The sequence below is a fragment of the Primulina huaijiensis genome, chromosome 6 (assembly GCF_012295235.1).
Source record: "Primulina huaijiensis isolate GDHJ02 chromosome 6, ASM1229523v2, whole genome shotgun sequence".
Classification (NCBI taxonomy): domain Eukaryota; kingdom Viridiplantae; phylum Streptophyta; class Magnoliopsida; order Lamiales; family Gesneriaceae; genus Primulina; species Primulina huaijiensis.
The window spans coordinates 15,254,354-15,277,756 of NC_133311.1; the positions used below are offsets into that span (position 1 = coordinate 15,254,354).

Consider the following 23,403-nt stretch of genomic DNA (forward strand, 5'->3'; position numbering starts at 1 on the left):
CGTGGAGTCACGAGTATGATTGATAGTTTGATATTAATTATGTTTCAGATTTTGATATATATCTGATATCTGCTTCATGCTTTATATTAATTATATGATTGCATGTTTCGTTGATTTATACTGGGGTTTATTCTCATCGGAGTTATCCGGCTGTTGTCGTGTTTGTATGTGTGCATGACAACAGGTGAGACAGGTTCAGGGTCTAGGAGATGAAGAGAGAGATCGTGATTAGAGTGGAGACTACGGACTTGATCTGAGATATGGTTGAACACTTGATATTTAGTAGTTGAACCTTAGTGTGTAAATGATTGTATATATTACAAGACTTGTACTTTACTTTTATACTGATATGTATAGTAGAGTGATTCCATTACGTTCCGCATTTGATATTATATTTAAAAAAAAAAAATTTAGACCCTGTTTATTATAATTGATTAATTAGTCCCAATGACGATTAAGAACAAGATTAGCGTCCGGGTCCCCACAACAAATATAATTATTCAGTATTAAAATAAATCAGACGGTAATTCAAGGAAATATATTACTATGAAATCAACTTTACACGAAGTTTAATACATAGAAAAATCCTATCACTGATCACTCTTCTTCATATCGGTTCTGACTAATGTCTGTCTACTTGTCATCTACTTTGTCTGCCTTGTAAGAATGGCTAAATCCTTCTTTCTTGCTTCTTGTAATGAATTAGATTTCCTCTCTGGAAACCCTTTTATGATTGTCCGAATAAGCAGAGACAAAGTCTTAGTTTGGCATATTTTTCATTGATACTTTCTTTCGCCGAGACTTGTCGGCAGTATATTTGATGCCCTTTTCGTAAAAATCACTGTAATCAAGGATGCCATCTGGATAACTCATTGCTCCTCTCTCAAGATATGATATTTCTGCTTCAACTGTCGGGGACGAAAAGGATCGGACGTAGATGCTTCAGGAGTTCCTTTTAATGAAACATCAAACGAGACATTACGATATGTCTAGAGTATAGTGATGATATCTAGGGTGTTGGATATCGTCTTATTAAGTTTGGGGAAAATAGTCAAAAAATGATCAGACATAGATTCTGACAACGAAAACAGGGACAAGTGGAGATGAATGATGAAGAGATTGGTTAAAGAAGACATTCTTGGATGTTTTAAGAAAAACTGTACCAAGAATTTGGTATTTATACCAAGATAAAACATTACGAATTTCGGATTTTCTGGACACAAATCATTAGATGATAGCAAGGTGTGGAAAGGTTGCGTCATCAACGATCTTGAGAAAGATAACATATATAAATATGGAAGATGAAATTGAAGATGAAACTCACACTGTCAAAAACTCCCTTCAAACACCAGAACCCGAGGTGGTAGAACAACCAGTTGGACAGGACACAGTTCCACATGCTCAGTTTGTTGAACAACAAGATAGCATTCATACACAAACTGACAATATCCCAACTGAAACAGAAGAAAATGGTCAGTTACAAACTGAACCAGAAATGCATGGAAACCTAACATATTCAAACTGAATCAGGACACAGTTCCTGATTGATCACAAGCAACCATACCTCCGGAGGCTATGTTTGCCGACAGTCAGTTGTTCCCCGAGTCATCCTCAAGATTCATGGTAGATACCCTTAAGTTCAGATCATGTAATTCTTTGGTGACAGATGAATGTAATCCAACTCCTTCATATGATTGGATTTCAGCTTCTATTTTCCTTGTTGCTAAAAGGCGATTCCAATCTTGTTCATTTTCAAATAGAATAGCGGGTGGGAAACTTTTCTCCTCCAACACTTTTGCATTATCAGCCTCCATCAATGAACTGGATTCCAAAATAGATGGGTGGGACTTACTACTAGTTGGCTTGTCCAATGGCCTTGAGGCTTCAGGAACACTTGTTGGGATTTGCTCCTTCCCTTTCTGATCAATTAGATCTATGTGGGGCCCATCTGCAGAATATCATGTAAATGTTCAATAAAATAAGTGTAGATGCCAAAAATTATGAAACAGTAAGCACCTGATATACCTTCTTTGAAATAAAGGTTTCCAAGTGCAATCTCAAGATGGAGTTTCTTGGGTAACAAACCATTTCTGTACAAAGAGAATACTGTTAGACAGAGACAAGAGAACAGTTGCCATTAAGANGCCATACTAGATCCCCCAGGATCCACTGCCTTCACAGCCATACTTCTAACAGCTGCATGATCAGCAGAAGGCAAGGAAGTAAAAACTTCCATGCTTCTGTCTTTAGGCATCTTTGCAGAAAAATCACGGCTATCATATGAAGAGCTACCAAACTGCATCTGATTAGATGATTCAGCTGATAAATAAAAACCTGTAGAACCTTCATGAACCTTGACAACGCCACCTGAGATTAATGACAAGTTAGAAGGTAAAACAATAATTGCAGCAGGGATGGTGCCAAATAAATATGCGAAGCATGGGAAAATTCCTCTATAATTTGTAGCAGCAAAAGTTTGGTCAAACATTATCCAAGAAAGTTTTTAATGTTTTTCACTCACCAATAAATGAAAAGTTAATTATAGAACTGAAACTTCTCGCAACACGTCCACAAGTAAATCAGGCAGTCAAAACTAGAAACTCGCACAATCCCATCATGTTATTCATTTCATAACCCCACAACAAAACGTACATGTGTGGCCAAAAAAAGCCTGCATTGGGGAATGGAAAAAAGCACGCCCAGAAAAAGAACTTCCTTTCAGCAGATACAATGAAAATCATGATTTTTTTTTGCAGAAATTTGCAACGGATCCAAGCCCACCAGATGCGGTGGCAGCCCAGCCCAAGTTCAAGAATTTCTAGTATCATCGCTTCACTCGTGGAAGAATCAGGAAGAAGTGGATGCTCATTTAAATTTTTGTTATCTTTTCTTTCTTTAAGTTGTTAGGATTGGATTTAATAAATGATTATCCCATAAAGATAATCCAAATGGTGATAGGATTTTACCTTCGTGATTTTGATTTCTTTAGATTAGGTTCGGTGTTGTATTTAAGCTGGTTGGTGGAAACAAAACATAATCAGACTTTTGTTTCTTCTCAAATTCATTTCATATGGGGTTGTGGGGTTCTCCTGAGCAAGCCTCTAAACATTTCCATTCAATCAAAATAGCAATGTTCTAAATTGCGGCGGCCACCTAGGCACTAGGCGGAAGCCAGCCGCACCGAGGCGCTAGGCGGACCTGGGCGGGCCTGAGCGCACCTAGGCGGAGGCTGGGCTCCTATGTGGGCCTGATTTTTTTTAAAAAAAATTTGGGTTCTAAAATTTAATGATCCGCTAAGAAGCCCATATAAAAAATTAAAATTTGGGCTCACTAGGTCTGCTGCTTTTCTTTCTGGGCTGCTGTGTTTCTTTCTTTCTCGTTATTTTCCAGAGGCTCCTTCTCGGCCAGGACTACTCCTCGTTCCAGAAACAGAGAAACTCCTTCTCGTTCCAGGACTCCATCTCGTTCCAAAGGCTCAAGTTATTCTTTCTTCTCACTTTCTTGCACATATTTTTTCTCCCTGATTATTGGCCAAAGTTTTCTTTTTTATTCGTAGAGACAAAATTTGGTCTTTTGAGTTTTGAGTTTTTTTATTAACTTTCTTACACGAGTTTTGAGTTTTTTATTGGAACATTGTAATTTTTCTTCTTTAAAAAATGTGTTGTATAGACAGTAGACACTGCATCAAGATATATATGTGGCCGTGCATTGTTTGAGCTTTCTGGTACTATCATTTGTTTGTGTGGTGTTACATAATCTGTTGATCTGTAATGCAGGTTTCTTATCAATCAACTTAAGTGAACAATGCTTTACACTTTCTTATTAATATGTTGATATAGACACTTGCAGGTTTCTGGTACTATCATTTGTTTGTGTGATGTTACATAATCTTTAGTCTATTGTTGAAAAGGGTTTATTGTTGTTACATATCCTATTATTGGTGCAGGTCTATTGCTGAAAAGGTTTAAGTGTTTTGTATTCAGCAAGGTTTGGAGCGTAACAATGGCAAGCAATCATTCGTCGACTGCATCCGTAACTCAGTCTGAATCTGGGATTCTTAAGAGAAAGTCAAAAGACATTGGATGAGAGTTTGGTATGTTGATTGATCCTAAGAACCTCGACAAAGTTAAATGTAAGTTGTGTGGGAACATGATGTCCGGTGGACTGTATAGAATCAAGGAGCACATAGGAAATATACCTGGAAATGTATTTGGTTGTCGAAATGCATCTCAAGAAGATCGTAATAAGTGTAAACATGCTATTTTAGAAGGGAGGAACAAAAAGAATAACAAAATACTGGAAAAAGAAAGTTGTAGAGCAGAGGTGAATATTTCTCTAGACGAAGAAGAAGATGCTTAAATTCAAGGAATAGATGAAATTAAAAAAATCTCATCTACTTGGCCCCATGGATAGATATGCATAGATGATTTCTCCAGAAAATGTGAGTTCAATTGCTAGCAACAACATAATGGAGGCAGTCAATCAATATAGATTGATCCGAAATCTGATTCAAATCCAATATAGTACCTATGGGTACATAAGAAATATATTGAATCGAGTCTTTTTAATGAATAAATCCGATCGCAACTTCGAATATGGAATTCAAATGGATCAAATAGGAAAGGATACTCTGAATCATAGAACTATAATGAAATATACGATCAACCAACCTTTATCGAATTTGAAAAAGAGTCAGAAGAAATGGTTCGATCCTCTTATCTTGATTTCGCGAACCGAGAGATCCATGAATGGGGATCCTGATGCATATAGATACAAATGGTCCAATGGGAGCAAGAATTTCCAGGAAGATTTGGAACATTTCGTTTCTGAGCAGAAGAGCCGTTTTCAAATAGTGTTCGATCGATTACGTATTAATCAATATTCGATTGATTGGTCTGAGGTTATCGACAAAAAAGATTTGTCTAAGCCACTTCGTTTCTTTTTGTCCAAGTCACTTCTTTGGGAGTAAAGTGTTTCACCAAAAAAATATAAATGAGGCTCTTTTCAAAAAGAGAACGCAACAAGTTCAACAATATGTTGGGAGATGGACTTATGAAAATGGAATCCCATTCAATGCTCTTGATAATGATAGCTTCAAGCAACTAATAGAGGCAGTAGGTCAATTTGGGTCAGGGTTCAAGCCTCCAACTCAATATCAACTTAGAGAGCCACTTTTGAAAGCTGAAGTTGAAAGAACAAAGCAACTGTTGAAGAAGCACTGAGAAGAATGGGCAAAAAATGGGTGCTCGATTATGACAAATGCATGGAGAGTGATATAAAAAAGAAGAAGCATATTAAATTTGTGTGTTAATTGCAAGGAGGGTACTGTATTTTTAGAGTCTAAAGAGTCTTCAGACGAGGCACATACAACTGGACTTATTTTTGAGTATGTTGACAAGTGTGTTAAACAAGTAGGAGCTCATAATGTTGTTCAGATAGTAACAGACAATACCACCAACAATATGTCTGCGACTAAATTGATGAAAGAAAATTGGCCTGGGATTTTTTGGACTTCATGTGCAACTCATACTATTAATCTCATGCTTGAAAGTATTGGCAAGCTTCCAAGATTTAAAAAGATTATCAACCAAGCCAAGTCTTTTACAATTTTCATTTATGCTCACTATAAGACTTTGTCATTGATGAGAAGTTTTACGAAGAAAAGAGACATAGTCTGGCCAGGAGTTACCAGGTTTGCATCAAACTTCCTCACATTGCAAAGTTTGATTGAGAAAAAATCTAGTTTAAGGGATAAGTGATATGTGGGAGAGCTGTAAATGGTCAAAGACAAACAAAGAGAAATTGGCTTACTCTACTATGATGAGCATGAGTTTTTGGAATAGTGTGACACTTTGTTTGAAAATATTTGCTCCTTTGGTAAGAGTTATCCGATTGGTTGACGGAGATAGAAAGCCATACATGGGGTTTCTATATGGGGAGCCTCTTCGAGCTAAAGAAGATATCAAGGTGGCCCTGAACTATGTCGAATCAAATTATCAACCTATCAGAGTGATTATTGAGTCAAAAATGAAGGATAGACTTGATACATCATTGCATACCACAACCTTTTTGTTGAATCCCTACTTCTACTACAAATATAGTTCTATTGCTCTTTATGGAGAGGTTACGGTAGGGATTTTTTGAATCATGGAAGTTTTGCATGCCGATGAGTTTGAAGTGCAAGATACAATTATTAACAAGGAATTTACAAAATATAGAGGTAAGACTGGGTTATTTGGGAAAGCATTGGCTGCAAAAGCTTGTTAAAAAAATGACGATACATTTGATCCATGTACATGGTGGAGTACCTACGGTGCTCACACACTCAACTTGGTAAGAGTGACATTGAGGATTCTTTCATTAACTAAAAGTTCATCTGGATGTGAGAAATTGGAGTGCATTTGAAGAAATAAGTTTAAACTTTAATTAAAATAATTTATTAATAATTTTTAAAGTGTATGTTCACATTCATAACTATACTAATTACTCTCTCGATTTTTTTTAGATTCATACAAAGAAAAGAAATAGGTTGGATGTCAATAGGTTGAACAATATAGTATTTGTCCAATTTAATGCTAGATTGTTTAACAAGCAAAAAAGGGAGAAAGAAAGGAACGTCGACGTCTTTCTTGAAAAAGATGCTTCAAATGAACAAGGTTGGATTGTGGATGGTGGGAAAGAAAATGAAGTTGAACCAGGTTCGGGGCTCACTTGGCAATTAGTTGATGAAGCAACTGGGGCAGATGGAAATCTACAACCCCGAAGAAGCTCTGGAGTTAGAGAACTTCACGAGGATGATTTTGAATCTGAAGAAGAAGATGATGATCACAATGATGATATTGATTTTGTGTCTGATGAAGAACAAGTTGTTGAAAATATCGGAGAAGAAGAAGTGGAGTAAATTTGTGATGACACATTAGACTATTTCATTGTGAATTTTAGAAGAAATCTGAATTCTTTCTTATTTTATTGAGATGACACATCAGACTATCTTCAGAATATTTTGAACGTATTTTAAATTTGATGTTATTGTGTTGAAGTTCTAGTATGTGATTTATTATGTTTTGATTCCGTAGAATCCGATTAACGGTGCCTAGTCCCCGCCTAGGCGGCGCCTAGCGAATTTTAGAACCTTGCAAAATAGACAAGCAAGATAGAAAAACCAAAAAATCAAGAGGTCTTCAAGATCTTAACGACACACCGCTCCAATGTCACATAACTTGATCCTTCTAGCGGTCACATGACAAAATTCAAACATTTTCTCAATAGCTGATGCCTCAACTGCATTAAAGGTCAGCTCTCAGACCTCACCCACCTTTTTTCCTTTTCTTTGACTGTAATGTATTGATATCCTTTGTACGGAGTATAAAACCTTTATAAGCTATTAAATCTGAGCAACATTCATAATCAAGATCAAGTGTTCTAAAATTACCACTTAAATGTGCTGCTGCTCCTTGATATAAACCATGTGCACTACTACCAGTATCAGCAAGTAACCTTGTTGAAGCATAGGCCTCAGATGTGCCCGTATCATTTCCAGCAAAACTGGAATTAGATTCCTTCGTCACTCCAACATGCTGAGAAGAGCCTGCAATAAAATGCATCCATTATAAAGTTGAATTACCATGTCCTTAAAAGTGCCTTTGAAATATAGAGATATTTCACCAGCTATCTGCAAGGATGCAGAATCTCCAATTTGTGTTCCCGCAGGCAAAGGAAGGCGCGATGACATTAAAGTTTCAATGTCAAGATTGTGTTGTTTGATAACGGTTTCCATGGCTCTTCATACAGTAAAACAAAACGAGAAAATTATACAAAAAAGGTAGACAACGAGAAAAAACTGGCATTGGACAGTAGCATAATTAAAAGGATCCAATATGAAACAGTAAATCTCTGCAAAGCATTTTTAACTTTAATGCAGCATGGCCCCACATGACAAACTTCTAAATTAAAAATGAATGACATCGTAGCCCATACTTCATTTCCAGATCCTTAAAAAAGAATCAGACATTGAGATTTGAGAACACGAAAACAAAATATAAAACATGAAATGGACTTGAGATCAAAATTTCTAAATTTAAATCTCCTATAATTTATGCGCTAAGATATCATTGGGCCAAAATAACTAACTAAAGTACTCCTTTACAGCATCTTGAAAATTCTTAAACTTCCTCGCCAAGTTTATTTTCCACAAGAAATTGAAATGGAAAGAAAAATCGATAACGGGTTATTAGTAGTTAAGTAGGAAAAACTGGTTGAATCGAAATGTAACAAACTAAAGCTCGTCCAAATATTACTGTGGGTCCAAATATTGCTGTGGATAAGTTTTACCTGGATATAACTTGATATGGCATTGAATTTTCTTTCCCACTTGATTTCATGTGTTGCAAAATCTTTGTGCCCAAATAAGACAAGAATAAATACTCGTGAGAGGCAAGCATTAGAAGCTAGAAATTAATAGAACAAACCAACAATATCCGAGGAAAAAGAAATCATGCATACCACATAAAGCTTTGTAGCCAATTTGGTAGGCTCGTCTTCGGATTCTTGAATAAGTTTATGTAGAAATTTGGCTGCCTCCAGCTCTACATTTTGTGGATTTGCCATTTTGCTCGAATACACTAAGAAGGATGACACAACACAACAGTATTGATCAATACTCACAGATTTAGGGAGTGAAAATGATACAAGTAGGCATCACAAATAACAGTTCATACAAGTCACAAGCTTTTTATCAGCTCTGAAATTGCTGGATCCTTCTCACAGGTGCAAATGAATTGAATTGAGCCAAATCCTAACAAAATTTTCTGGCAGGAGTTCAAGCTTGAATCACTTCCGAACAGGATCGAGCTGGTTCTGAATTTGGTTTTGATTTCAAACTCTTGAAAGTTTCAGGCTCGATCTCTGGCTTCACCCCATCCTATCGAGCTCCAACTTAAAACGATCCGAACGAGCTCTCTAGCATATTTGTGAAAAAAACAGAATAAGAAAAGGTAAAGCAAATAAAAAAAACGAAGTGAAATGTACAGCATACGGTACATCGATCTTAGATAATAAAGAGAAAATGAGAAGAAAAAAGGAAACAGATACCCAGACCATAAATTTAACAACTTCAAACAAGCAATGAACTGTGAAAAGAATCTCAAATACAGGGGAAAGAAACAAAGATGAGAATTGGATAGAGGAGACCCACGGCAAGATGAAGCGACCAGCTTGGACGAAAACCGATGAGAGAGAAGTTACAACCAGCGAATTTGGAGTACCTTATCCAATAAATCGAATCATGAAGAGTGTAGAAAGGAATACAAGACACGGTATGCGGTGGAGGATGTCGGCGGCGGCAGATCGGAGGTGGGTTAGGGTTTTGGCAAAATTTATGACTTGACAAATCCTTATGTATAAAGTATTTTTTAGTGAAATTTTTTCCGCAATGGTGGTGTTATTTTTACTCCAAATATTGTTTTGTATTCCTTAAATAATCTTTCATGATTATTAGTCGAGTAATTTTTAGGCTTTAAATCTAAGAACATGATTCTTGTGACACGATCTCACGAATATTTATCTGTGATACAGATCAATCATACCGATATTCACAATAAAAAGTAATATTTTTAGCATAAAAAATTATATTTTTTCATGGATGACCCATATAAGAGATTCGACTCACGAAATTGATCCGTGAGATCGTCTAGAGTTTTTGTGTAAATCTAAAACTCAGTGACTTGTAAATCTAAAAGTAAATTGTCTTTTACATACTATAATTTTAGAAATCGTGAGATATAATAAAAACGAGTTCCCAATCAGGAAGGTTGACCCGTGGGCAAAAAGTTCCAAGAAAGCGAGGCATCATTTCCCACGAATTGGACGCAAACAACGCAATTAATCAAAAAGCTAAATTTATATTATTCCACAGAATTCATTTCAATCAATGAAATGTCGATTGATTCATCGAGAAGAGCAAATCAGAGCTTAAGCTTTAGAAATCATCCCCGATCTCTCGTTTCGACGGTCAGTTTCTTTTACTTCTTGTTCTGTTCTCGTCTATTTTTTTCTGATTCTGATTGTGCTTTCTCGGTTTGGACGCTGGATCTATCGTATAGGAATGAACATGTGCTTAATTTTTACGAGATGGGTAGTTTATTTTGAGTCAAGAACAAAAGGCAAATCGTAGCTTACGGAGTTTATATCTTGTGCAAGTATTTGGTCATTTTGGGAACTGGGCTCTGCTTTTTTGTTCAAAATATTAAGAAAAATCGTGTCTTTTGAAGGTTTTTGGTTAGGATTTTACCTTTTAATTTAATTATATCAATTTAGTCAAATATTCCGCAGAATGCATAGAGATTGATTGTTGTTTTTTAATATTTCCGTGGATTTTCACTCGGAAGTTGTTGAAATTTGTTATAGATACCGTGGATTCTATTGGCGAAACTTTAATTTATTGTTGTGTGGACGTTAGTCAATCTTGCTTGTGATGTTCTGTGATTTTTAACATGGTATGAGGTCACAAGTTCGAATCATGGGCGTTGTTATGTTTGGAACTTCGTTGCTCAAACATTTACCTATATGTATATATATGTTGGAGAAAGTGGCTCGAAAAATGTTATTGAATGCTTTACTGGACTTTGATGCTGAATTGCTAAGTCTGACAACTGGTTTTCCTTTCAGTATTGATAGTTAATTTTTTTTCCTGATTTATAAGGCGTGTGTGATGAAAACGTGCTGTTCACTGTTCCCTGTGTCGTGTCAGTTTTACTGATACTTCTTGATTTACTATAGATTGAATTGGAATATTATTTGCCACGTGTTTGTTGAACTTGGGTGTTTTGTCTGTCAATTGGAGGATTCCTTAGGGTTACTTTTCTTGATTGATAAGGTATGTGCAATGGAAATTGCCCTGAGTTGTGCTTGATCTTCTGTAACTTTGTTGCTAATGCTTTGTTTATAGGAGAGAAATAAAAGGGGAATATTCTTTTCCATCTGTTGTTGAATTTGTGTATTTCTTTGTCAAATTGAGGATTCCCTAAGGTTATCTTTCAGAGTTATATGTGTGTTGTTTGACAATCTCTCTGAGTTCTTGGTTTTACGTACCTTGTTAGTGATGCTTTCTCCAGTACATCAGATCTACTGCCCCACATGGTGGTCTAATGTCATATTTCATGTATTTAGTTTAATAGCACTAGTTTTTCCACGAGTATAGATGATTAACATGTTTTTAATGACCAAATGCATTTATCTAGACACGAGGAACATGACTACATGAGATAGGAACACGGTCTGGAATGAATTGAGAGTTCCAGTTAGAATATTCTTTTCCATAAATTGTTGAGGATTCCTCAACGTTGTTTTTCTGATTGGTAAGGCATCTGTGATGGATATTGCCTCGATCTTTTCTTGGTTTTTTTGAGAGGAGAGTTTATCTTAGATTCCTTCCTGAAAAATCTTTACCATGAGTTTGTTTTTAAAGTCGACACACAAATGAAATCATATTGTTATCATTCGCTTCAAATTTGGTCAAGCAGAAGCTGCCACATGGAGCATGATGAAACTGGATTTCAACCCCCTCTTGAGGGTCCTATTTTGTGTGTTAACAACTGTGGTTTCTTTGGAAGTGCCGGGAACATGAACATGTGTTCCAAGTGCTACAAGGACCAGATATTGAAACAAGAACAAGCTAAAATTGCTGCATCATCGCTCAAGGATATTGTTACTGGAACGTCGAGTGACAATGAGAAGGGAAGTACTGTTGCCGAATCTGCAGTTGCACAAACTGATTTAATTGAAGTTAAAACAATCACAGAGCCTTCTATCAATGCGTCAAACTCAGTAAAGGAGGGCCCTAGTAGATGTGGCGCTTGCAAGAAGCGGGTTGGTTTAACTGGCTTCAATTGTCGCTGCGGTAATGTTTTCTGTGGATTACACCGCTATTCTGATAAACATGAGTGCCCATTTGATTACCGGACTGAAGCTCAAGATGCAATAGCCAAGGCCAACCCGATAATCAAGGCAGAAAAGCTAGACAAGATATAGAGTGCCCAATTATGGTGGTGGTGTTCATTCCAAAAAAATCTACTTGAAGCATTGTCAATCGACATGCGGGATGAAGAATTGCATCCGTCCCACTTGTTTGTTGGCTCCAGGTTCCATGTTTTTTTTTATCCTTGTCTTTTCGGTTTGGTTTGTATATGTCATTTTACTTGTTAAGGATATCTTGTCCGAATGGTATCTGTTCCCAGATAAACTCATGATCGCATCCATGAAGCCAGTTTGTAAATCATATTTAATTTGTTTTAAAGCTTCGGCTGTTACCTCTCGTCGATTTAATTATTTCTCACTTTAATAGTGAAATCTAAGTCTTGCATTTAAACCGGATTCTTTATTTTATCTTCTAATATCATATATTTGATTATTATATTTTACTTCATCTCGTGAGATCGATTGTCATATCTCATAAAAAAAATCGTTTGATGTGTATGATAAGATAAGTAAAAGATAAAAACTAAAAAATAAATGTTAAAGATATAATATATGAAAAATAAAGATAAAAGATATAATATGACAAAATATATGGTTATTAATATGATTTTAAAATAATAATTTAATTTTGTGTATTGCTTTGCAATTATCAAAATATCGCCTTCATATAGATGTTAGAATGGTTGGATAAATACTTAAATATTTATAAAATGTGTTTTATTAAAATTAAACATGCACTCTAAACATGTGATAAAAGAAATATAACAAATTAATCATTCTTTGTCATTCACCCCAAAATCAATGGCAATTGACGCATACAATACGCCCAGTCACTTCTCGTCTAGTCTTCAAGACTCTTTATTTTATTGTTTGGATCAGAGGATTTGGATTTAAGAGAATATTTGAAATAATTTTATATTTAGATTAATTTCAAATCCATCGTGATGATTCAAAAAAAAAAAAAAAAATNTTATGGATTTGAAATCTTTAACTCCAAATTCATCAATCTAAATATAACTTAAATGTAAGTGATATAATAACATATGTTATACATCACAAATCCAACAAAAATATCTAAAACAAAAAAAATTATTCAGAAAATATTAACAAATCTATTACTGATATTAAGTGTAAGCACGATAGAGACAAAAAAATAATGTCATGACCATCATTTTTTTGTTTGTTTTTCTTTCATTTTTCATTTTTTATTTTCATCATTTCAAATTTTGTAGGTCTCTACGGTTTCACAAATTTTTATCTGAAGGTCAACCCTACCGATATTCACAATAAAAAAATAATACTCTTAGCANTATGAGACGGTCTCATAAATTTTTATCTGAGGGTCAATCCTACCGATATTCACAATAAAAAATAATACTCTTAGCATAAAAAGTAATACTTTTTCATGGATGACCCAAATAAGAGACCCGTCTCACAAAATACGACCCGTGAGACTGTTTTTCACAAGTTTTTGCCTTTCAAATTACATTTATTCACTAATTAAAATTTATAATTATGGATTGATCCCATGTAAATATAATAAATTCAATTGTAATATGACATTTCATTACTTTTTACAATTATTATTATATTATACATATTTAATATAAATCAAACTAATTATAAAAAGACTTCACAATCACACTCACACGCGTGTGCTGATGCATTAGTGTGTAATCATGTTTGCGACATAACCTCCATTAATGACCCGTATCTAGAAAACAATATCTCAAAATACACTGAAAATTAAAACAAGTATTGCCGCTAGCTGATCCCAAGATACTAAAATCTGCCATTTGATTCAACCTTTAAGAGAAGGTATGAAACGTGTATCAGTTTGGATTATTAATCAGTTCTTTTAAGGACGGAACCAGGATTTTATATCGCAGGGTGGGTGCTTAGATTTTGAAGTAAGAAATTTATTGATAAAAAAATCAATGGAAGTAGATGTCCCCAATATTTATCCCATTAGTCACTTAATATTTGTGAGTTTTTTTTTTTTAATACCATCCTGAAAAGACTAAGTTTTATCATGTCATCGTTCACGTTGAATTATGTTTTACTGATTGAACTTTGTTTTGAAGAATAGTTGAAAAAAAAAAAAAAAAAAAATTGATTGGAACAGTATATTTTTTTAGTAGTTTGAAAAATTATATCGCCACAATCGAATAGCCTATTTTTAGCTCTCACAAAACACAAAATTATAAATTTATTTCATATTTATAATTCGAGTTCTTCCCCACCACACTGTATTTGTTCGGCTATAAAATATTATCCAATTTCCATTTAAATTCTCCATTACTTAATTGTTCCAAACTATATATACTCAAGCACATNAATTTATAACCAATAATTGGATGAGCTAGTTTAGTGGATGGGCTTATTCATTTGATACTACCCTAAGTGTAGCATAATCATGTCTTTTCATTCGAAGCTATCCCGGGACACTCCCCTAGAGTTAGCATCGAATCGACCATAATTTGTAACACAAATATAGGCCAAGTTAATCAAAGTGCGTTACATAATCCTATTATTACAAAAAGATGACCAAGTCTAAAGGGAGAACCATTCTGTTACAGTTTTCTGTAAATTTGTGAAATCCTGGCTTACTCAGACCTGATAATAAAACCGGAAGAGCCCAAGTTAAATAAGAACCATAAAATCAGACAGACATTCCACTGGATTCAGCTTCAAGATACATGCACATCCTTTCCATAACTTCTCTACCCTTGGCACTATTTTGCTGAAACTTCTCCACACATTTTTGCTCTATTTTCTCAGCCATCGAAGCCAATGCTGACAAGGGTTTTATGCGTATGCTAGTTTCTTGCCTGCATATCGTCCATCCGTTTGGATTTTCAGGGTGAGGTTCATATCTTATCTTTTCCTCAACTTCGATGAACTTTTGGAGACTAATGTTACGTGTAGCAAGTTGCATAGACCGAGCTTTCCCATCAACAACAGATGATTCAACACAATGGCAGATGTCTTGGCCAATGACTTTACGAACAAACCATGGTCCTGGCGCGTGAATTGTAAGAGCACGAGTCGTGTAAAGTTTTCCAGTGCTAGGCTCAAGCTTGTGATTCAAGGTGTCAACCTCAAGGATGTGAGATAGGGTACGCTTGTTCTCAGGATCCGCAAATTTGCGCCATGATGCAGCAGTTACTCGCTCCCATGGGTGCTTGTAAGTGTGTTCTTGAGAATAGGCTCTAACCATCCTGTTTCTGTTGTCTTATGATCCTAGAACAAAACGTGGCTAGTCAATATAAATGACATGGAAATTCATTGAGTATTGTTAGTTCTCTAGCCATATTATGCGCCTTATAATACAAATTTGGTGAAGGAAAGACCGAGCTAATATTTTTCTTTCCAAGGGGTATATGTCACGAGCAAAGTTTTGTAAGCATTAACAACGAATCACCCCCTGAACTACATTTCTACAGTTTGTCTATTCCCCCGTTACATTGAGAAACATGGCTACAACTATACTTGGGGCGATCCAATCACCACAAAATTTCATACTCCGACAATATACTTAAAAAATCCCCAAATTACCGAAACTAGTTTCAAATATCAAACTAAAGTTTCCAAACTTCACTTTAAAAATTCTAAAGCATGGGAACAACCAAATTCAATTGATTTAACTCCTAAAAAATCGAAATACCCAATCTAAATAAATTCCGAAAAATTCAGTCAATACCTCCGATCTGCTCAATGAATCACCTACCATCAACAACATAATAAATATCAATGATTTAACCAAAAAAAATCGAACCCATAATAAAAATAGAAACCCTAGAATCTGGGTATACCTTCAATTGATTCTTAGGTTACGATTAGTGGCTGGAAACAAGCTTCTCAAGCTGTAAAGAACAAAAGAAAAACGAGAATAAGTTAGAAAATCCAGACAAAAATTCGAGCAGCGGCGAGAGACCGAGCTCGGTTCTCATTTTTCTAGCTTCAATCGGTTGATAGGCCAGTTGGTATAGCAGTTACAGGCTACGGTGACTAGCTTTTCGGCGACAAGGGACATCGATCGTGGAAGAAGAAACTGAGAAAGAGAGCAGACAGGAATGGTAAATGAGCTTCTCCGTTTTTTCTTTTCTTCTTATTATTTTGTTAAATGGGTTGAGTTTTGGAATGCGATTGGGGAAAATTGAGCTCTCATATATTGAACCCCACCAATTTTAATTATTGTTGGATTAAATAAACATATATAAATGTTATTAGTACTCGGACGAATGACTTTTTCAGAAGTTGACATCAGATGTTAATTGGTAATATTATCTCTGTTGGTGATAGTGCTGATGGTACAGAAATGATAATACTGATATCTAAAGGATATGTGACATCACAAACAGATAGACATATATTTCCCTGAACTCATAGGTCAACCTAATGCCAATTGCAAACCCTGTTTCAAAAGTACCACATCTATAGAACGGCACCAGATTAACTCAAAGAACAAATTTAAGAACTACTAGAAAAGAAGCATATTCGACCAAGTGTATCTCCGTGGGGAGCACCTGTCTTATTTATGAAGAAGAAAGATGAGAACAATAGGCTGTGTATCGAACAAGAAAGATGAGAGCATGGGATTGTGTATCGACTAATATATAAACAATATCACAATCAAGAACAAGTATTCACTCTCAAGAATCGATTATATCTTAGACTAACTAAAAGGATCCAAAGTATTTTCAAAGCTTGACTTGAGGTCATGTCATCATCAACTAAAGATTAATCCAGGAGATGTTCGTGAAACTTTCTTCAGAACGGGATATGAACATTACGAGCTCACAATGATGTCATTTAGCTTAACGATTGTCCCTGCAACATTCATGAACCTTATAAATTGGGTATTCAATCCATTTCAAGTTCATGGTAGTCTTTATTGACGATATCCTCATCTACTTCCCGAGCAAAGAAGAACACAAAGATCACTTCGGGTTACTCTCCAGAATTTAAGGGAGAAAGAGCTTTATGTCATGTTCAAGAAATACAAATTTTGGCTCAATTGTGTGACATTTCTATGTCACATCATCTTTGTAGGAGGTATGTCAGTCGACCCTGCAAAGGTGGAAACGATCATGCAAAGGTAGAAATGATCATGGAATGTCAATGGACAAAAAATGTGATCGAGAAGCTTCTTATAAAGGTGTATTCAATTCAGAGTTTTGATGACTTTTAATGACTTTTTCAAATGATAGATTTTTATGGATTTGATATATTTTTATTAACTTTTACAGAATCTCACAGATTTATAAACAGATTTATGTGGATTCATGTAGACTTTTTTGCAAGATTTTTATAGACTTTTGTGAATTATTAATTTTTTTTTAGAATTTTATAAATTTTGTACTTAATTATAACATATTATTTTTTATTAATTTCTTTGAACCAATAATTAATTGACATATATAACATATTCGGTTTGAAATAGTTTTTTAATATTTATATTAATAAATAAATTTACTTATTTAAAAGTTAAATCATTTAATCCTTACATGTGTATATATGTGGGTTTGTATGCATGTTCGTATGTTTTTTTAAAATACATCAATTGATAAATCTGTAACTTTGTTTTTGAATTGATAATATACATGTGAAAAGAATATTATTTAGCATTATGTGGATATAATTTTGTATAAAAATATCATAACTTACATATTAATTGAAAATGCTAAAAAAATTAAAAAATCATGGTTGTTGCGAGTCTATTCAATTATTAAGAATTAAGCGACATTTTTTGGATCATCTTTTATTATTATTGAATATTACATTAATTTGAATAAATAATAAATTAAAGATCACAAAATCAATTCTAGAATTCAAAATTTCTTATAATATTAAAATAAAAAATTATTAAATGAACAATCAGCCAAAAAATGAAAAATTTGAAAAGGAAAGATGAAAATATATATAGAGATACACTTAAAAATTTGAGAAAGTGATAGAGATAGATGAGAGGAGAAAATATAAGAAGAGAGGTGATGTGAAACGACAGAGAGAGAAATAAATAGCTTGTGTATGATTTAGAAGTTTTAAAAATCAATCCAAATCTTTGGGTTGAACCAAATAATATTTTTGATAATTTATAGTTGTACCTTATGCTTTAATATTTGTATGTTAATGAATTCCATGAAGTTATTAAAAGTCTATTGAAATTTTGAATACCTATAGACTTTTATAGAGTTTTTAAAAGTTAATGTTGAAACCCACTTGTGTAAAACCCAAGATTTTGTGATCGTGATAATATTTTTTGTAATTTAAGTGTGCTAGGATTATTCAATATTTGGGTATCTATCTCATTATTTTATTTGAGATGTAAGATTTACAGTTTTTCTAAAGTTGAGTGGATAATTATATCGTGCACAATATTTTTGGAGCTAAAGATTTAAGATAATATTGTGCATATATTTTGATCTTGAGATAATAAATAAGTCTATCACAATCCAAGAATTAAATAAGAAATTTGGATATAAGCAGATAAAGTTGGAGTTATAAATTCAAAGTTGGAAAGATTTTTACCAGATAAAGATCTAAGATTTGATATACCTGGATAGAGATTAAACAGAGGATAATATGATCTCTAAATTTTGAAATATCCAAGGGATGTATATTTAGATTTCGAAATATTATCCAAGATAACGGATAAAGAATGATAATTATCCTAAATTTAAAGTTTGATTCAAAATTCAAGCGCGAGGATAATACACGATCAGGATAGCAGCCACCCCCTATAAATAGGAGACGCTCTCATTCAGAATTTACACATCAAATTTCGAGTTTTTCATCCCCAATTTTCGAAATTCCTCTTCGAAAATTCTGCACGAGTCAACAACATTATGTCCAAGTTCAGAAATTCGTTTCTCTCTCCCGGGTACTCGGAATCCGATCTCCACCGTTCAGAATGTGCTTCCATATGTTTCGAATAACATATCCAAATTTCGGCCAAATCCAACGGTTAGTTTTTCGTTTATAGCCTTTGCAAGAAAACTGCTCAGATTCTAGGCGGGAAACAGCATACCTACAGTTTTTCATCCAAAAACAGGTTAAAACGACTTCCAAACCCGATCTCCACCGTTCATAATTTATTTGATATAATTTGGACGTACTGTAAAATTTGAGTCCGATCCAACGGTTCAATAAGGCGCAAAGAATTTTTCAAGACGGATGATTTTTCCAGGCGATGTGCTGCTGCGTTTTCGAAGTGTCAGTTGCATGATTCTTCTATGATTTTCGAATTCTTCACGTTTTCTTCTAGTCTAAGGTAAGTAGGCTTGTTTTAAATTCTTAAATTTCGGTTATGTCTTTTTTTGTTTTCGAAAAATTCGGTCGAGCACCGTCATTCTGTCTCTACGTTTTTGTGAAATTTTGGTACGTTTACGTGTTGGCACTGTGAGGATTCACTGAAAATGGGTGGGAATCCCAACATATGGCCCTTCACGGTGGGATAGAACCGTTTTATGGCCTCGCCCCCTTAGAGGATTAAAATTTAGGGACTGATATCAGTAAACCATAGAATGTGGAAGAATCGCAGTGCTATTATGATATGAATATAATAATATGTTATGAAAAACATGATATGTTTATGTGTTATTTTCGAAAATTGTGTAAATATTTTTATGTTGTGCTCGAACGGCCCCCGCTTACTGAGTGACGACCATATCACTCACCCCTTACTCTACCCTCCCCAGATAAATCAGAAGAAGAAATAGAGAAAGAAGAATCAGACACCAGTTTTTGGGCTGATAGTGGACGCATGAAGAATTTTAATTAAGAATATGTTATTGTGAGTTTTAATTCAAGTTGTGAACGCTTCCGCAGATGTTTATCGTTTTCAGAGTTACTATTGTAAAGACGATTCTATTTTTATGGTATATTTATGATATAAACTGGTTTTGGTTTATACTGTACTACGAGGCTTGTTGTTTAGCAATTATGTGATTGTTGAATAACGTCGGTGTCGACTAACCCCGGCCTCGGGGCGTGACATTTAAGTGGTATCAGAGCCGCCAGGTTCATAATCCGAGTGGGAAAAATCGATTTAAAAAAAAAAAAAATTCGGAAAAAAAAAAAGTTCCGGCCAAACAGGCCCTTAGCGGGCCGCCGCGTTCTTCGCCGATTCCGGCCGATTCCGGCATCGTTTCTCCGATCGGCGACCATTCCTAGAACCGTCTCGACAAGACGAACAAAAGCCCTCAAACAATTTCAGATTTCGTGTTCGTGTGAAACCGGAATTTCAGATCTACGAATTTGGCGTATGAACCCTAACCCGAAAATTATTTCGTCCAATTACCCTACCAATCCTACTCTTATTTTCAATTAATTTTACCCAAACAATATACGATCCATGGGTAACATTTCCCAACCATCAATTTTGGGTTCGGATGAGCCAATCGGAAACGCCCAATTTCAAGTGAGTTGGGCGAGTTGAGCGAGTTTCCGGCCAAATTAGGTAGTTTTCCAACCGATTTTGGCCGTGCCACCACCGGTTCCGTGACCCTTACCCCTTCGCCGTCATACGCCTTTGCTCCGACCATATTCCGGCGAGTCAACTCGGCCAAGTCAGCGAGTCAACCCGCCAGCATACGTCCTTCGATTTTTTTCGTAGGAAACTCCGAATTTGGTTCCGTCAACTGATCTGAAATCCTCTCGACATACTCTTCGAATCCATATGTCTATCTCAAAACTTTTCATTTTTGGAAAATTTCTCAAAAAAATCTCGTTCAACGCGTTTCTTGTAGTGCTTATCGGATTGTTATGGAATTGGATTAAGAAAATAATTAGTATTGTTCTATATTGTTGGGATTGTATCTATCTAAGATAAGTTGACTTAAACTTCTGACTTAAGATGAAATATTTGATTTGGGGACAATAAATTATTTATGAAAAAAAAGACTAGTTTGTGAAAATCTGACATAAGAGATATAATAAGTTTTGAATATTCCAATATAGAAGTTGATTTTGGGCAATAGTTAAATGTGTGAACATTAATTTGGGTTCTTAAGAATGCTAAGCGTTAACTTTAAATATGTATGATTTTGGGTTATCTTGTATAAATGAGTTGGGAGACAATATCTTCTGGTTTAGAAAATTATATATTTTGGTATAACTAGTAGATTACGACCTTATGTGAATAAAATAAGTTATGAGATATTGCTGGATATTGAGGAAAATAGAGAATAATAAGTTTTGACTTTCGTTACAGTACTAAGAATGATTCAAGGAGAAAGACATTCAATAAAAATAATTTGTGTTAGAGCTCTCTAAGCTCATGGTCATGAGGAAAGTAAGGTTTAGTGCAAGTAAGATTTAGCACAATAATTAATTGAGGATTAATTTCATTCGTACAAGTTGAATAAGATTTTATTTTATGGCAACTAAGTTATAATTTTTGGGATTTAAATCAATAGGCTATAGATTGATATTGAGTTATGTTCCAAGATTTTATATGAGTTTTAAGTTTTGATATGGTAATCCTGATAATTTAAAGATAGAATAAAATCAGTATCTATTCGCATGTATTCAGCGCCGACTTGATTCAAAGCACTTGGTAGATTTCGACGTCATCATATGGATGGAATGGTTATCTAAGAGCAGTGCAATAGCAGAATGCCGGAGTAAGAATTTCAAACTCCAAACCGCGAACCAATAAGAAATCAGGTATCATGGCAATGCCAAGAGACAGAAATACATTCTTTCTGCTTCTCCGACTTGGAAAGCCATAAAATCGGGCAAAGAAATTTACCTAGCAATGGTGAACAAAGTGCAGGAAGAAATTGAGCTCAAGTTAGAAGATACACCAATAGTGCGGGGATTCTTGAACGTTTTTTTCGGAAGAATTACCTGGGATAGTCTCGGATCACGAGTTTGAGTTCGAAATCTATCTAGTTCTCGGTGTTGCACCAATTCCAAAGCATCATACCGAATGACGCCAGCTGAACTCTAGATGCTAAAAGAACAACTCCAAGAATTTCCAGACAAGAAGCAATTCAACCGAGTATGTCTCCATAAGGAACTCCAGTACTGGTTGTGAATAAGGAGGACAGAAGTAGGAGATTGTGTATAGATTATAGAGAACTCAATAAGATCACAATCGAGAATAAATATCTTCTTCCAATGATAAACGATCTTTTCGATCAACCTAAATAAGCTACAATATTTTCCAAGCTCGACCTGAGAATATGCTACTACCAATTGAAGGTCAGGGCTGAAGATATTATCAAAACAGCCTTCCGAAAAAGATACATGCATTATGACTTCTCAGTAATGCATTTTGGCTTGACAAACATGTCGACAGCCTTCATGGATCTAATGAACAGGGCGTTCAAGTCATTCATTGGCAAACTTTTTAGCGGTGATCATCGAGGAGATCTTGATTCACTCACCAAGTGAAGAAGACCACAAGGAACATCTCCGTCTCACTCTTCAGAGGCTAATGGAGAAAGAATTGTATTCCAGTTCAATAAAGGTGAGTTTCGGTTACAGAACGTCACTTTCTTAGGTCACATAATATGTGAGGCATGAGTATTTACGAATCTTAAGAAAGTAGAAGCAATCACAGGATGACCAAGACCAAGGACAATGACAGAAATTCAGAGCTTCTTAGGATTGGCGAGCTAGTATCGGGGATTTGTCCAAGATCTTCCCTCAATAGCAATACAACTTACAAAACTCACAAAAGAACTCTAAATTCAATTGGAGCAAAGAATGTGAGAAAAGTTTTGAAACCTTAAAGATAAAACTTGCAACCACAATGGTGGTAGTGCTGCCTGATGAAGGCAATGGTTTTTTTTTTTCAATTACAGAGATCCGTCAAAGAAAGGTCTAAGATATGTGCTCATGCAAGAAAGAAGAGTAATTTTCTTTGCATTAAGGCAATTGGAACTGTATAAGCAAAATTAACCAACCCGCGACCTTGAGTTAGCCGCAGTAGTTTTTGCATTAATGAATATGAGGCATTACCTTTACGACGCCAAGTGTGAGACCTTCACTGACCATCAGAGCCTCGAGTATTTTTCACGCGGAAAGAATTTAACATGAGGAAGAGATGATGGATTGAATCATTTTGACGTAACGATAAGCTACAGTTCAAGCAAGGCGAATGAGGTAGCTGACGCTTTAAGTCTGAAAAACATGGGTAAGATGATTCTAGCCTCACTATCAGGGCAATCGTGCCTTGAGAAATCGTTAAGAAAAATCAGTTTGATGGTCTTGATGGGACATTAAGATTTAGTATGAGAAAAAGAAAAAAAAAATTGAAATTAGAGTTTATGTGAAATGATCAATTGGAATGTTGATCTTTATCTTTTAAGATAATACTTTTGAGGTTTACTTTAGGTTGATCATATTGGGTTATAGTTTGACTTTTGGGAATTTTACATTGCTACAAGCATTGGGATAGGAAACAATAATAATTGG

At 35.0% G+C, this 23,403-nt stretch overlaps 4 protein-coding genes and 1 pseudogene across 9 annotated transcripts in view; 3 read left to right on the forward strand and 2 right to left on the reverse strand.

Annotated features, from left to right (window-relative positions):
• The window catches only part of LOC140979643 (uncharacterized), a 39,680-nt gene extending 30,305 nt beyond the window's left edge, over nt 1-9,375 (reverse strand). Inside the window, exons 1-2 of one of the 2 annotated variants that reach the window (XM_073445142.1) lie at nt 9,194-9,375; nt 8,800-8,958 (exon numbers count right to left, since the gene is read on the reverse strand). The gene's annotated coding sequence lies outside the window, so the exon portion shown is untranslated. Of the gene's footprint in view, nt 1-8,799; nt 8,959-9,090 lie in introns of both variants that reach the window. The other variant, XM_073445141.1, reaches the window with a different exon arrangement.
• LOC140979118 (uncharacterized) lies at nt 4,150-5,759 on the forward strand (annotated as a pseudogene).
• On the forward strand, nt 5,761-6,901 carry LOC140979119 (uncharacterized). The gene is made up of 2 exons (XM_073444468.1): nt 5,761-6,129; nt 6,506-6,901. The coding sequence occupies exons 1-2, from the start codon at nt 5,761-5,763 to the stop codon at nt 6,899-6,901; spliced, it is 765 nt and encodes a 254-aa protein (XP_073300569.1).
• A 433-nt stretch (nt 9,376-9,808) lies between the features above and the next one.
• On the forward strand, nt 9,809-12,305 carry LOC140978681 (zinc finger A20 and AN1 domain-containing stress-associated protein 8-like). Of its 3 annotated transcripts, XM_073443879.1 has the most exons (3): nt 9,819-10,008; nt 11,238-11,354; nt 11,520-12,305. In XM_073443879.1, the coding sequence occupies exon 3, from the start codon at nt 11,530-11,532 to the stop codon at nt 12,025-12,027; it is 498 nt and encodes a 165-aa protein (XP_073299980.1). In that variant the 5' UTR covers nt 9,819-10,008; nt 11,238-11,354; nt 11,520-11,529; the 3' UTR covers nt 12,028-12,305. The 3 variants fall into 3 exon arrangements, with proteins under 3 accessions (XP_073299979.1, XP_073299980.1, XP_073299981.1); XM_073443878.1 differs by lacking the exon at nt 11,238-11,354 and having other exon boundaries at nt 9,809-10,008; XM_073443880.1 differs by lacking the exons at nt 9,819-10,008; nt 11,238-11,354 and adding an exon at nt 10,028-10,268.
• A 2,036-nt stretch (nt 12,306-14,341) lies between these two features.
• On the reverse strand, nt 14,342-16,024 carry LOC140979645 (uncharacterized). Of its 3 annotated transcripts, XM_073445147.1 has the most exons (3): nt 15,789-16,019; nt 15,677-15,699; nt 14,342-15,216 (listed from the first exon to the last, which is right to left on the reverse strand). In XM_073445147.1, exon 3 carries the CDS (start codon nt 15,191-15,193, stop codon nt 14,636-14,638), a length of 558 nt encoding a protein of 185 aa, XP_073301248.1. In that variant the 5' UTR covers nt 15,194-15,216; nt 15,677-15,699; nt 15,789-16,019; the 3' UTR covers nt 14,342-14,635. The 3 variants fall into 3 exon arrangements, with proteins under 3 accessions (XP_073301248.1, XP_073301249.1, XP_073301251.1); XM_073445148.1 differs by lacking the exon at nt 15,677-15,699 and having other exon boundaries at nt 15,789-16,024; XM_073445150.1 differs by lacking the exons at nt 15,677-15,699; nt 15,789-16,019 and adding an exon at nt 15,297-15,668.
• Between the last annotated feature and the right edge of the window lie 7,379 nt (nt 16,025-23,403).